General features: G+C 40.0%; 1 protein-coding gene across 1 annotated transcript in view; it reads left to right on the forward strand.

Annotated features, from left to right (window-relative positions):
- The window catches only part of LOC107091997 (solute carrier family 12 member 6-like), a 36,963-nt gene that overhangs the window by 2,733 nt on the left and 21,530 nt on the right, over positions 1–12,700 (forward strand). The window contains exons 2-5 of the mRNA XM_015386260.1: positions 4,973–5,067; positions 6,182–6,310; positions 9,302–9,448; positions 9,534–9,588. Coding sequence (XP_015241746.1) covers positions 4,973–5,067; positions 6,182–6,310; positions 9,302–9,448; positions 9,534–9,588 — 426 coding nt within the window. The remainder of the gene's footprint in view (positions 1–4,972; positions 5,068–6,181; positions 6,311–9,301; positions 9,449–9,533; positions 9,589–12,700) is intronic.

Genomic DNA, 12,700 nt, shown 5'->3' on the forward strand with positions numbered 1-12,700 from the left:
GTTTTACATGCTTAAAGCTGTAGGGAAATCATGTTTAAATGTCAAATCATTCTGGCTTAAACATGTATATAAATATACGCTCTATTTATTTATTTTTTGTTATCTTATGCAGGCCAGTTAGTTACACGTCAGCCTGTGCATCTGTATCAACGGTCATCTGTCAATCCCATTTTTTTGGTCATAGCATCTTGATTTATATGTCGCAGCTAATATACGCAACGGCTGAAATAGGAATAATTTCCTTTCCCATTGAGTTGATGGACGTCTGTGTCTTCAGCAGGCGTAGAGCTAACAGAACTGGCAGCGTTGTGAGGCAAGGGCTCAAACATGTACGGCTGTAAGCCTTCTACACCAAACCAAGCTTCTGCCGCCCTGGCGTCCTCTTCCACAACAACTCCGTCCCCGCTTTCCTCCTCTAAATAAAAAATGTATGACAGAGGAGACTCATCCCAACCTCCGACACAAAACTCTCCTCCTCTTGCATGTTTCCTCTGTCCATAGCGTTCCTTTACAGTGTCGTCTTCTTCTTCTTCTTTGATATTTTTTGGCGATTGGCAAACAACAGATAGATGCATTTCCGCCATCTACTGGAATGGAGTGTGGATCAGAATGACTCTCAGGAATTAAATTCTATTATATAAATGTGTTATTTTTAGATATCGAAATACTATACTGTAAATATTACTATCTGAATAACTTCTGAATAATTGAAATAAATCTAATTTAACTTTTACTTTACTCAAATTTTGAATGAATTGCTTTCTCTCCTCCTCATATTTATTACAGTATAACATCACGTGCTCAACTGTTTCATCTACCCCACAATATTCACATTTGCCATTCCTATGTTTTCCTAAGATAAACATAGTACCATTTAATCCCCTTGACAGTGTCGTTTCTAAGTCACCAATTTAGTGCTACTTGGTCCCAATGGAATTTCCCATTGGGAACCTGCTAGCACTAAGTTGCTAACTGGTTAGCAGGATGCTTTCCACAAACCGAACCACAACCGAACTTGCTTGTGAACCCTCTGCCACAACAATCCCGCCCCCTTGATAACTCGTGTAAAGTCGGGTACCACTCGGGAGAATTCGGAAATGCAACGGATGAAACACTCAACGCTATTTCTGACATTTGAATTAACTTCCTGGATGGGAAGCGAAACGTCTTCAAACTTGGAAAAAAATTCCGCTGGATTGTTTTTTAACTTTTTTGGAATGACTATGGCCTGATTGACTGAGAATCTTCACCAGCAGATTAAAACAATGAGGCCTGATGGTTGCACTGCATTTAATTCATTTGGACCAGAGAAAACAATGCCTAGCACCAGTTCATCTCTTAATTTAAGTGTTTTATTATCTGAAACTGTTATGATCTGGAGCTTAGCATCCCAACAGAGTATTAATATCTGCAGTTGGAAGGTGATTAATGTGGAAAAGTCTATGGGGGTGGGATTACTAGTGCTATACGGTGTAGGTTATATTTTCACATCTGCTCAAATATTAGTAATTTTCCTGCATGGTTTTAAGTGAAATGTTGCTTTTAGCGTCATTTAGGTTTCCATCTGTTCATCATCAGACAGAAACTGTTCTTCTTCTTCACTCAGCAGCATTAGCAGCTGTTTAGCTTCATGTTTTCACCGGGAAAGCCTTTAGTATTGATGCTGTGGCTCTGCTGGCTTTAGTAGGGTAGCTATTTTTCACAGATCCAGCAGAGCTGCTTGTTTCATAAAGCTGTGAAGAAACTCTTTTTCCTCCTTGCTAATTTGAGTCAACAGTTGGCAAGCTGAGGACAAAACGCTGCTATTTTAAAAGCAAACAGGAATAGCCACGCTGGTTCACTGGCTCAGGAGGATGTTACCGTATTAGCACACTGATCCAGTTAAGCATCTACGCTGTTAGGGGGATGCCCTGCGCCGTTTAATAAGCTTCCATAAATAGACATCGAGACGGTTAATCTGACTCGGGGCTCCTTCTCTACAGCCCGTTCATGTTTCTATCTCTTTTATCAAACATAAAAATGCTGACAAAGCAATGCAGCTGAGTCAGAGCTTTTACAGAAGACGTCACAGTGGACGGTTCAGCCGTTATTTCCTCGATGATTCATTTTGTTTGACAGCATCTCTGTTAGCCACTGATGCTGATATGTGTTTAGAGACGACTACGTCTGGTTTAAGATGAATGCTGCTTCAATGGATGCTGATAAATAAACCACCTCTGCATGTTCAGGTGCTCCCCTCTGTTTGGGAGCTCTGACAGAGATGAACAGCTGGGTCGCCTCTACGGTTCAGACACTTCAGCTGCTGTGGCTCTGGATAGGAAACGGGTTTACCTTTAATTAATAGACAAATGCTTTATTTTTTAGACTTTCTGGTCTGCAGTTTCAAAGTGTGCACTGGTAGTATCTCTGGAAGAGCGCGGCTAAAACTGATTTGACTTCAGGGTCTTGCGTTTGACAAAGTCAGCAAATAAAACGCAGAGAAAAAATGTGCAGCAGTTATAACAATGTTCGTCTTACTTTGTGGAATTTTACCCAGTTTCCATGTGTGAGCACTTTATTTCAAACGAAACTCCCTTTTCTTTGGGAACTTCTCTTCTTTGGGAACTTCTCTTTTCAGATCCTTCAACTTGTCTTTGTTTTATGGTGACGTCACCCCCCCCAAAGGAATTACAATATATGATTTTTTTAAAACAATTTATTTGAATAATACAGCTGCAAATAAGTATTTCAGCATTGGAGTAAATCAATATTATAATTTGGTAAAGTAGCCTTTGTTTGCAATTAAGGAGGTCAAATGATTCCTGTAGTTTATTCCACCAGGTTTGCACACACTGCAGGTACAGTCCACTCCCTTTCATCTGGCATCAGCTCCCTGTCTTCCCTCTTATTAGCAATGAATCAGTTAAGTCTTGATTATTAAAGTAACTGTCAATTGCTTTAGTTACTTGTCATCGAATTACAGATTCTATAAATTGACCGTTACTGGATTTTAACCTAAATTGTACAATATCTTTTAACATTTTTCATTTAAGATGAAAAACCTTCTTAGGTTGGAACTATGCTCCTTAATAAATGTAGGTTTAGCTTCACCTCTTTTAAATGTAATGAAAAATCTCCTATAAAGTACTTTTTGCTGCCTGATTCTTAATTAGAAAATGTTTTCAATTTTGCAAAATAATAATGTCCTGAATCCCTACCTTCAATAAAAATGTTTTAATATTAAGGTTCTGAAAGATAAATCATTATAATTTGGTCAAAGTTTTTGAAAATTGATCTTTGCGTTTGAAACAGAAACCTTACTTTTGTAAGAAGAAATCTGCCGCCATGATACATCATTAGACTACATCTAATTTCTCTCTTTTTTTTGTTTTTGTTTTGCAGATGCAGCAAAAAATGCTTTTGCTGCTTTTAGCTGCAGGAAGTCCTGCTCCCTCTAAACTCAGTGAACCCTGCTGTTTTCTGGCTTCACAGTAGCAGCTATTGCTGGTGGCTAAATATCTGCCCTTGTTCAATGTTCAGCTTTAGGATTAATCCATCAGTTTTTCAAATGAAACTAAAGTAATTAACTGATTATTAGAAATTATTTTCAATTAATAAACTAGGGTTTATAGACCCTTAAACATGCCATTTGCTGAAGAAGAAAAAAACAAAACAAAGGAGCAGTAGCAGCTAAAGCTGTATTCCCTCCAGAACTCAATTTAGTTGCATAAGTTCAGCTTCATTTTGTCCAAATTCTATAAAAACAAACAAAAATCTCTTCTATTAATTACCTTTGCTTTACGATTATTAGAAAATAAAACAGTTTTATGGACTAGCACACTAATGGTTACGATTGGTCCTCAAAACCAGCACTGTGAGAAGGGGACCTTTAGCAGGCGTGATCTCTAGCAGTTTAATTAATGAGTCAATAGATTGATAGGCTTATTGATGACTAAATAAGATTAAAGCCAAAATAAGGATCACTTATTTACTTTATTGTTTTAAGAAAAAAACAAAAACAAAAAGGTATCTTATTACAAAGGTGATCCATGCCATTAAAAGGGCTTGAAAAAGCAAAAAAGATGAAACAGGGGCCAGAAACAAAAAATGTTTTTAAATTATTGAGAAGCTCATTGACTGTTTATGAGCAAATCTCAAGTTGAGCATCAGAGTCTGGAAACTTGAAAGGAATCAGAGGTTCAGGGTGTTTTCTCCCAGACATTCCCCCTCTCCTACCCAGAAACAGATACAGGTTATGTCTTTGAACTTGTTTACCTGGCCTCTAGCAATGAGGCAAAGGTTGGATGCAGCAGACTGGGAGTCAAACTAACCTCCTTAGTTGGATTTTTTGCCTCAATAGTTTCTCTACTATTGATGTGCAAAGTTGTTTAGATGTTAGATGTAGCAGACAGACTGTCTTTATGAGTCTTCTAGAGATATTTCAGCTCTAACCGGCTTTCTCCAGTTCCCCTTGGTGGTTTTAATGGGACTACAGCAGGAAAGGTGCAGCCGTTCTGTGAGCCTGACTAAAGCCTGAGAGCTACAGACATGTCTGAGAATCTGGGCTGTCCTGTTCAGCAGGTTCACCTACCAACACACTCCAGCAGTGTATCTGCTTGTTTTTTTTCTCTCTGTCTTGCAGTGAGATGTCACACCCTGATTGTTCTTGTTTTTCACCAAACGCTGCAGCGTTATTGTTGTATTTTAAAGAAAAGCATTCGTCAAAATGTCCTTCCTACCGCATTTCCTCTCACTAATGTGACCCAAGGCGACTGCTGGCGTTAGCATGAGGGAACGCAGACAGGGAAGTGATGCTGCTGAGTCAAGTGCTGCTGTTGGAGCTGGAAGTGGCTCGGTGACGGGGGAAGCCTGAATTAGAACGACAGCGATGATGATGATGATGATGATGATGATGATGATGAAGTGTACTTCTTTGGATCATATTAAAGTTCCAGTACTGTCTGTGTCCTTATCTCTCTGTTCTATTGCTCAGGTGATGGGAATTCAAAAAACTCCAGTGTTTACATCAACAACAGCCATGGGATGGACGATGACGACTTCTACGACAGGAACTTGGCCTTATTTGAGGTTCGAAAGCAACCAGTCGCTCTATCCGAAATGTATTTAGCGTTTTAAATGTTTTTGTGTCATGGCAGCGGTTGCTGATGCTAACAAGAATAGAAATGCTGGCCGTTTCTCAATTCACAAGAACGCGAGTATGGACTAATGTCCCCGCCAAGTATGTTCTTGAGAAGAACACAGGAAAGTGTGGACTCTGGGAGAACGGGAGCTCGCCGCATAAATATGGGTCAACCGGAACAGAAGCATACTCATGACATCACCACACGCTCAGCTCGTCTGGAGCTGCATTTCACCTCCTGTTATTAATAGTCTCTAGATAATAATAAATTCTGACTTTTTATTTAGTGAGGAACTAATTAACACAGTCAGATATCGCCATGACTTAAAATTGCCATCAGAGCCAGCGGTCCTTTTAAACATGGCTATGCCGAGAGAGGGCTGCTGCAGACGGGCTGCGGTTAGCCTTAGCTGTCGTTAGCCTCGGAGCTCCGCTCTCAACTTCGGATTTTATTTTTTAAATGACGCATTAAATCGGTAGATGGGACATAGAGTGACGCTTAAAGGTATAATATTCTCGCCTCAAATGATCTTAAAACGTACTTTTATTGAACAACAGCTTCAGAAGAGAAGAACTTTTAACTCAATAATTGGAAGCTGCTGCTGCTTGCCGCAGGGCATGCTGGGACAGCTGTCTATCTCAAGAACAGACTCTGATGCATGAAAGCTCTGATGCATGCTGGGTAAACAGGGAGGGGCGAGAACAACATCCGTGGACTTTGTCTGCTCTCGGCCTTCTTGTTCTTGTGAATTTGAACAGTACTAGGGCTGAGGCTGAGGACGCTCCACGAGTACGTGAGGAAGCACAAGTACACATATTGAGAAACGGCCGCTGTTTTGTTTACCAAACCTGAGCTGAAAGCTGGTGTGTTTTAGCTTATATATAGATCAGTTTTTTCTCCTGTTTTCCTTCTGCTGATTCTTTATAACTTGCTTATTCTCAGCTCCTGCTCTTTTCTTTTTAGTCGCCTTTTTTTATTTTGCGATCCTCTCTTTATCCTCTCAGTGCTGTCATCTCCCTCTTCTCACGCTGTTACATCTCCCTTTGCTTAATAACCAACAGGAGGAGATGGACACTCGACCCAAGGTGTCTTCTCTCCTCAACCGCCTGGCTAACTACACCAACCTGACGCAGGGGGCGAAGGAGCACGAGGAGGCCGAGAGCATCGGCGAGAAGAAGAAACCCAGCAAGGTGTGAAACGCTTCCTTTATTACACATCCTTTTTAAATGTAACAGAGTTTACTATGTTATAAAAAAACAAAAGAATTGAGAATAAGATGTCAAGATGAAACACTAAGGTTTCAAATGTACATATAGTGTGAAACAATCCTCCTGGTGATGATCTATTTCAAAAGGAGCTCATTGTCCATTCCTGTCTGCATGGGTCACTGAGTTTTGTCTAGACGAATCATATCAGCAACTCAAAGTGCATCAAGATGTGAACTCAGAGTGCACGGCGGTTTCTGACGATACGCCACGTGCAGCAGAGATGAGACAATCTGTTTTGGCCATTTGTAGGATTTCCAGCTCAGATTGAAGCCTGGCTGGCACTATTTCCCACCAGACAGCGGGGGGGTTTAACCAAAGCATCTTTATCTTCCCTTCTGGTTTTTGTCCTGTTTTCAGTACAAGCATCACCAGACGTCTGCTGTATTAACAGATTAGGTTGTATCTGGAGCAAATTAAAACTGAATAAAAAGCTTAAGCTGTTCGTTTTATAAGTGAAAAATACATGATTTGATGTTTAACACAAGCATATGATAATAAATCTGCTTTAATTTAGAGGATTTTAGCTTTTAAAGCCATACTGCAGACTTTGTGACCTAGAGTTGATGCATTTGAGTTATTTTAAATGATTCCTTAGGCCAATAGTCAACAATTGACACTATCAATGCACCCCTCTTAAAGTACAGACTGTGTGAGTTGGGAGAAGACGCACCGTCGTTGGCCAGGTCATGTGACCTGGAAGCAGATGTGTCTTTATTGCCGCAGGCTCTTATATAGTCGTGGAGCTAAGGCTTTTGCTCTACTATTTTTCTGCCTGCTCTACTACTGGTCATGGCTGAGGCAAGGAAAATCTTTAAACCTTCTGATGAGGCTTAAAAGAGGAAACATGAAAGGGATCGTGAGCAAGGAAAAACAAGAGTTGGCCTTGGAAAGGAGTTTGTTCGTTGACGAAGGCTGTTTGAAGAAGCCGGATGTAACACAGATTCTTTTTTTTTTCTCAACTTTATTATTAGACTGGTAACACTTTGCTCCTACTGTACAGTCATATAGCTTTATTATTATTTTTGATGCTTAGTAGAAGCAAAATACGGGAAGAGAAAGCTAGAAGGCTACAAACAACGGCTGACCGAGACGTCCCGTCCAATCCGGTGGCTCTTCAGTGGAGCTCCGCCGCTGGTCCTCTGCACCACGTGGCGAGGTCCAGCCTGCCACGGCGTTGCTTTCCAAAGAGCAGCAGCGTTTCTCATACCCTCTGAGATCAACTTAGACGCCTAGCGCCATCCCTGATTAAAAGATACAGGAAACTGGACGGCTATCTGTTTGTTGACCTTTGTGACAGTGCTGTGGGGGTAGTGACTATTAGGGGAGCTAGACGTGAAAGTTACAGGTCTAGTGCCCCTAGTGGCCAAAAGTTACACGGTATGCCTTTGAATGCCTTTTTAAATCCCCTTTCAAATCATGACAAAAGCTCCTCCTAATTGTCAATCATCGTGGTGATATGTTTACGTAAGGCCGTCCTATGTACTCGTCCACATTTTCACATACCTTGAAGAAATGGCTGCTTGAGGAGAATTACCTCCCCTCTTGCACACAGATGAGAAAACGGATTGAAATATAAACGAAAAGGGATCTTTTAAACATATTCTCAATGTTTTCATATTTCTTACGCATGGATGCCCTGAAGTTTAGAGTTTTGGTGGACAGATGAATTTGAACGAACACGACTTTACTTGTATGGAGCCGATATGCTTCAGTCAGTTTCAGATGAATATATTCTCTGATGGCATTTCCCACTTTTGCTATCAGCACCATTCTATAAATAATCCAGACAATTAAAAGAAAATCCCAAAACAATATCTAAAATAAAATGATGTCTGTAGCTGCTTTTTAAAGATTAGACTTAGGAAAACAATGGCTCTTTATTTTTATTTCTCAACCCTATCAGTGGATTTTAGCTTAAACGTCTGAAAGGCTCAGACTTTGATATGTGACTTTAACAACCAAGTCATTTACTGTAAGATGGAGCTGGAGGTAGCAGGGCCATGTAAAGTCAAAGTCCAGATTTCTGAATGAAATCAAAGCTACAGAGACATTAAAACTGAATAAAGGCAGGTTTGGACCAGCTTACAGTGGATCAGCTGTTTTTAATATTACATATAAAAAAATGTATTACAAAAATCTAGACAAGAGCAAATAAAACCCTGAATAACAATCTAAAGTTCCTGTTTTGACACTGATTGTTTTGGTTAGTCTATTTATTTCAACCCAGATGATATAGACAGTTTCACAAAATTGTGTTAGTGAGATTAAAGAGACACTGATTGGCACCAATGTTTCTAAAAGTTGGTTTTATAAACAAATGTAAGTGCAAATGTGCAGCAAACAATGAAACGAGCTGCAAAAACATGTGTTATGTTATTATAAAAAACAAATGCAACAGAAACATGCTGCTAACAAAAAAATGTTGAAGAAATTTGAATAAAAAAAATCCTGCAACCACAAACAAAATGTTGAAAGAACAGGAAAGTCGAGTGAAAACGGCAGCAAAGTCGCTCCACAAAACGGAACTTCTCCAGGCCACCAGAGGGAGTTGAACGAGGAACTAAACATAGCGGACCTGAGCCTCCAGGAAGTCAAGCTTTGATGCAGGATTATAGTATGGGGAATATATTAGGGGAGTGTTGGCCTGGTGGTTAGAGCAGTGCGCTTGTGCTCTGAGAAGGTTACAAGTACCCTGTTTGATCCCCACAGCCTGAGCAAGAACCTTAACCCCACACTGCTCCCCAGGCGTTGCACAATAGCAGCCCAATGCTCCCCAGGGGAATGAGTTCAATCCAGTGTGAGATCAATAAAGTTCAATTATTGTTATAATAAAAAATATATATGTGTCAAGAAATCTGAAAGAAATGTCACTTGTTCCTGCTGTCAAACAATCTGTGTTTGTTTCTGTTCCAGTCGCCACAGATGGGGACGTTCATGGGCGTTTACCTGCCTTGCCTTCAAAACATCTTCGGAGTTATCCTGTTCCTGAGGCTGACATGGGTGGTGGGGACGGCTGGCGTACTGCAGGCGCTTTGCATCGTCTTCATATGCTGCTGCTGTGTAAGCGTCAGCATGCATCCACGAACACACGGAGTACTAAACCTTCTGTGATAACACTGTATGTGGGGTTGTTTCTGCTTTCCAGACGCTGCTGACTGCAATATCAATGAGCGCCATCGCCACTAATGGAGTTGTGCCAGGTATGTCTTTACCATCAGATCCTCTTTTCTCACCACACACATCAGTGTGATCTCTGTGGATGCAGATCCTTCCATTTTTTATGTCTGATCTTAACGTTTAAGCAATGCTGATAAAGTTCCTCTTTTGTTCTGTGTGCCACCCTGTTCGACCCTCCCTCTCTCATATTTATCTTCCACTGACCTTATTTTTCACCTAAGTGTGTGTAGATTGTATCTAACCCATTCGATGCAATGTGAGCATAACGGGATGTCCATGTTTGTAGCAAAAATGAAACTAAATCAGGTGTAGCATAGAAAACATGTCTTTGTTTCTAACAGCTTCTTCCATCCAGTGTCAGATGGTGTTCAGCGACGTTTCAATCTGGTTTATTCTGGGTGATAGAGGAGGAGAAAGGTGTTTGGCTTCTCAAATGCTGCCTGGCTCTAACAATCCTTCAGACAGTCTCTGAAGGGGTTTGAAGGCTTGTTTTATTTAGACTGTGGCATTTCTATCACCACCCCCCTCCCAGATCCGTTCTTTAAGGTTTTCAATTGATCTCTCTGCACAAACGGATAAATATAATCCCGGTAACTCGACAGGTGCAGGATTACTTTCACTGCTTTATTTATACAACACAGAATTCATCACTAAAAGACACTATATTCTCTCGATAATACTCAAACTTTGTCTCATATATTAATCCAGATTTATACATTAAATGTTGGCAGAGAGTTCAGCATATATTTAGCTTATTTTATTGGATAGAATAATCTCAGAACTGATTTCTTAGGTTTTCCTCCTCATCCTGACCTGTTTCCCTACATCCACTAGTTTTTTTTTCCTTTTAAAGCAGACATTAAAACTCTCCCACTCTGGTTAGACAGTTGTTAAAGGATGGTTTACTAATTTGTCAAAAAATAACCCAGTCTCCTTTGATATCTGTTAGATTCTCATGCTAGAGAATTGATTTATTTTAAACCAGAAGAGTAGCTGTTAAACATACTGCCCCCCAAAAAAAGATGATGGTTATAACATCTCCATTAAAATAAATCTACTTGTTGAGAAAATCTGAATCAGAACACCTTTACTTGTTATTTTAATGAATACAACATAATTTGTTCCGAAAAAATCCTCCCAAGAAGGACAATATAGCAACATGTACGTGGGACAGACGCCTGGTTTAATTATACTTTTAATAAACTATGCTAACACAATACCTTGTGTCGCAAACAGCTAAGCTAGTCTGTCTTATAAACCAGCTGATATGCATCAGCAGACGGGGAGTGGCTGTCAGTCCTTTTATCACGCAGCCGGGGGAATTGTCTGTCTTCCATTCAAATGACTCCAGGAATGATGACAGAAAACCTCATCAGCTACTGGCCATGCAGATTTCCCTGCTAGCTACTCTCAGCTGTTTCTTCTAACCCTCAAAACTTTTATTCCAGCCTGTTTTACTAGAATACGTCTCAAGATGAATCCCAATCTATTGTTTTGGTTCCCAGGAGCTTTTGTTTAGGCTGGTTTTCTAGGGTTTGTTGCTGGGGAAGCAGTTACCACTCCTACTCTGACTTGTTATGTAAACACAGCTAACAAATATATCCTCCTACACAGCCAGTTGAGCAAGGTAAAGGAAAACATTTTCCCATGGTCTGGGAATAGAGACTTGCTAAATACATTTATGGTATTTAGCAACCCGGTTCAATGTTCCAGATTCCTGTAGTAAAGCAGGTTTTAATTTGTTGAGCTTCATTAGAGAAGTTTGTGGAAACCAGGAATTTGTCATTGGTGACATATAATCATAATAAGACATTTTAAATGTGTAAAAAAAATATACTGATAATATTTTTGTAGATACAACAGGAACTGACCGTGGGCTGTTTTTTCTTTTTTTTGATCAGCACCATGTAGGTCTGAATTGAAGGTAAAAGTCTTAAAGGTCTGTGGTTTGTTAGGTATGCAGAGATGTTAGCTACCCTTTTCCCGACCTTAGACCTGAACAAGTCCTAGATAGAGGGAAGTTCACCCTAATAATCATCTTTCCAAATCTAACATGGGTGGTAATTTAGACCCACCTGAGTGTGGGGATGAGCCAAACCTCTCAGAGATGGGTAAACATTGGACAGTCTGAATAAAACTAAAGAATTACTAAAAGCTCTTATGGAAGGTTGTCCTTCTTGAGTTGAACTTCTGGTTCTTCTGAATACTGTCCATGTGTGGGGAACATCCCATGTCCTGAGATAGTGCTGGTCCTAGAAACAGGAAGTGATCCACCACCGTTGAGGATGATGAGAGAAGGAACTTTCTGTCTATGTAGTCCCATATTCTGGATCATACCAGCAATAATTGTGTTTGTGTCATTTACAAACTTTAAGAGTTTAACAGATGGGTCTGCTAATGTGCAGCCATTGTGTTGACAGAAATAAGAGGAGTGGGGGCCATTCCAAAATACTGCTGTGTCTTTATATGAGGAGCTGTTTTTTTTAGCTTCTCTTAGGTCATTTAATAATGTTTAATGTTTATTTAGGGTCTCATCCCTGATGTAAACCAATTTCTTGATTGGATGTAGCTTCCTTGGATCAGAACAATGATTTTTGTTCGCAGTATATGCAGAAAGTCTTTTAATAGGTCATTCAGATCTGTGGAGGAAGTTTCATACACGCTCTAAATTTTGCTGTCAAAGCAGGCTTGTAACATTTAGTGTGAGTTCTTCCTTTGCTTCCTGACGGTCTGAACAATGAGCCTAGAAGTTTTTTATGTTCTATAGAAAATCCAAACCTTTGTAACTGTGGATCAGCGTGTTTTAATCTGTAGTGGAGCACCTAATATGCTGAGGTTTACAAGTTGGGTAGAGAGGAGGACTATGCTTTTAAAATCCCAACAAACAATGATGAGAGATGCAGAGGCTTTTGTTGGAATCTAAACAGCATTCAGAACAACAAAGGAAAACTCTGTCTAATAGGGATGCACGATATAATCGGCCCCCTATCGGTATCGGCCTTAAAACTGAATATCGGACATCGGCCACCCCACCGATATTTAACCCAATATTTGATCAGCTTCTGAGTTTCTAAAGTCTAAAAAAAAAAAAAATACTACTTCTTTTTCTTTAAAAACTTCTTTTTTACAGACTTC

Source organism: Cyprinodon variegatus, unplaced genomic scaffold (genome assembly GCF_000732505.1).
Source record: "Cyprinodon variegatus isolate N-32 unplaced genomic scaffold, C_variegatus-1.0 Scaffold361, whole genome shotgun sequence".
Classification (NCBI taxonomy): Eukaryota; Metazoa; Chordata; class Actinopteri; order Cyprinodontiformes; family Cyprinodontidae; genus Cyprinodon; species Cyprinodon variegatus.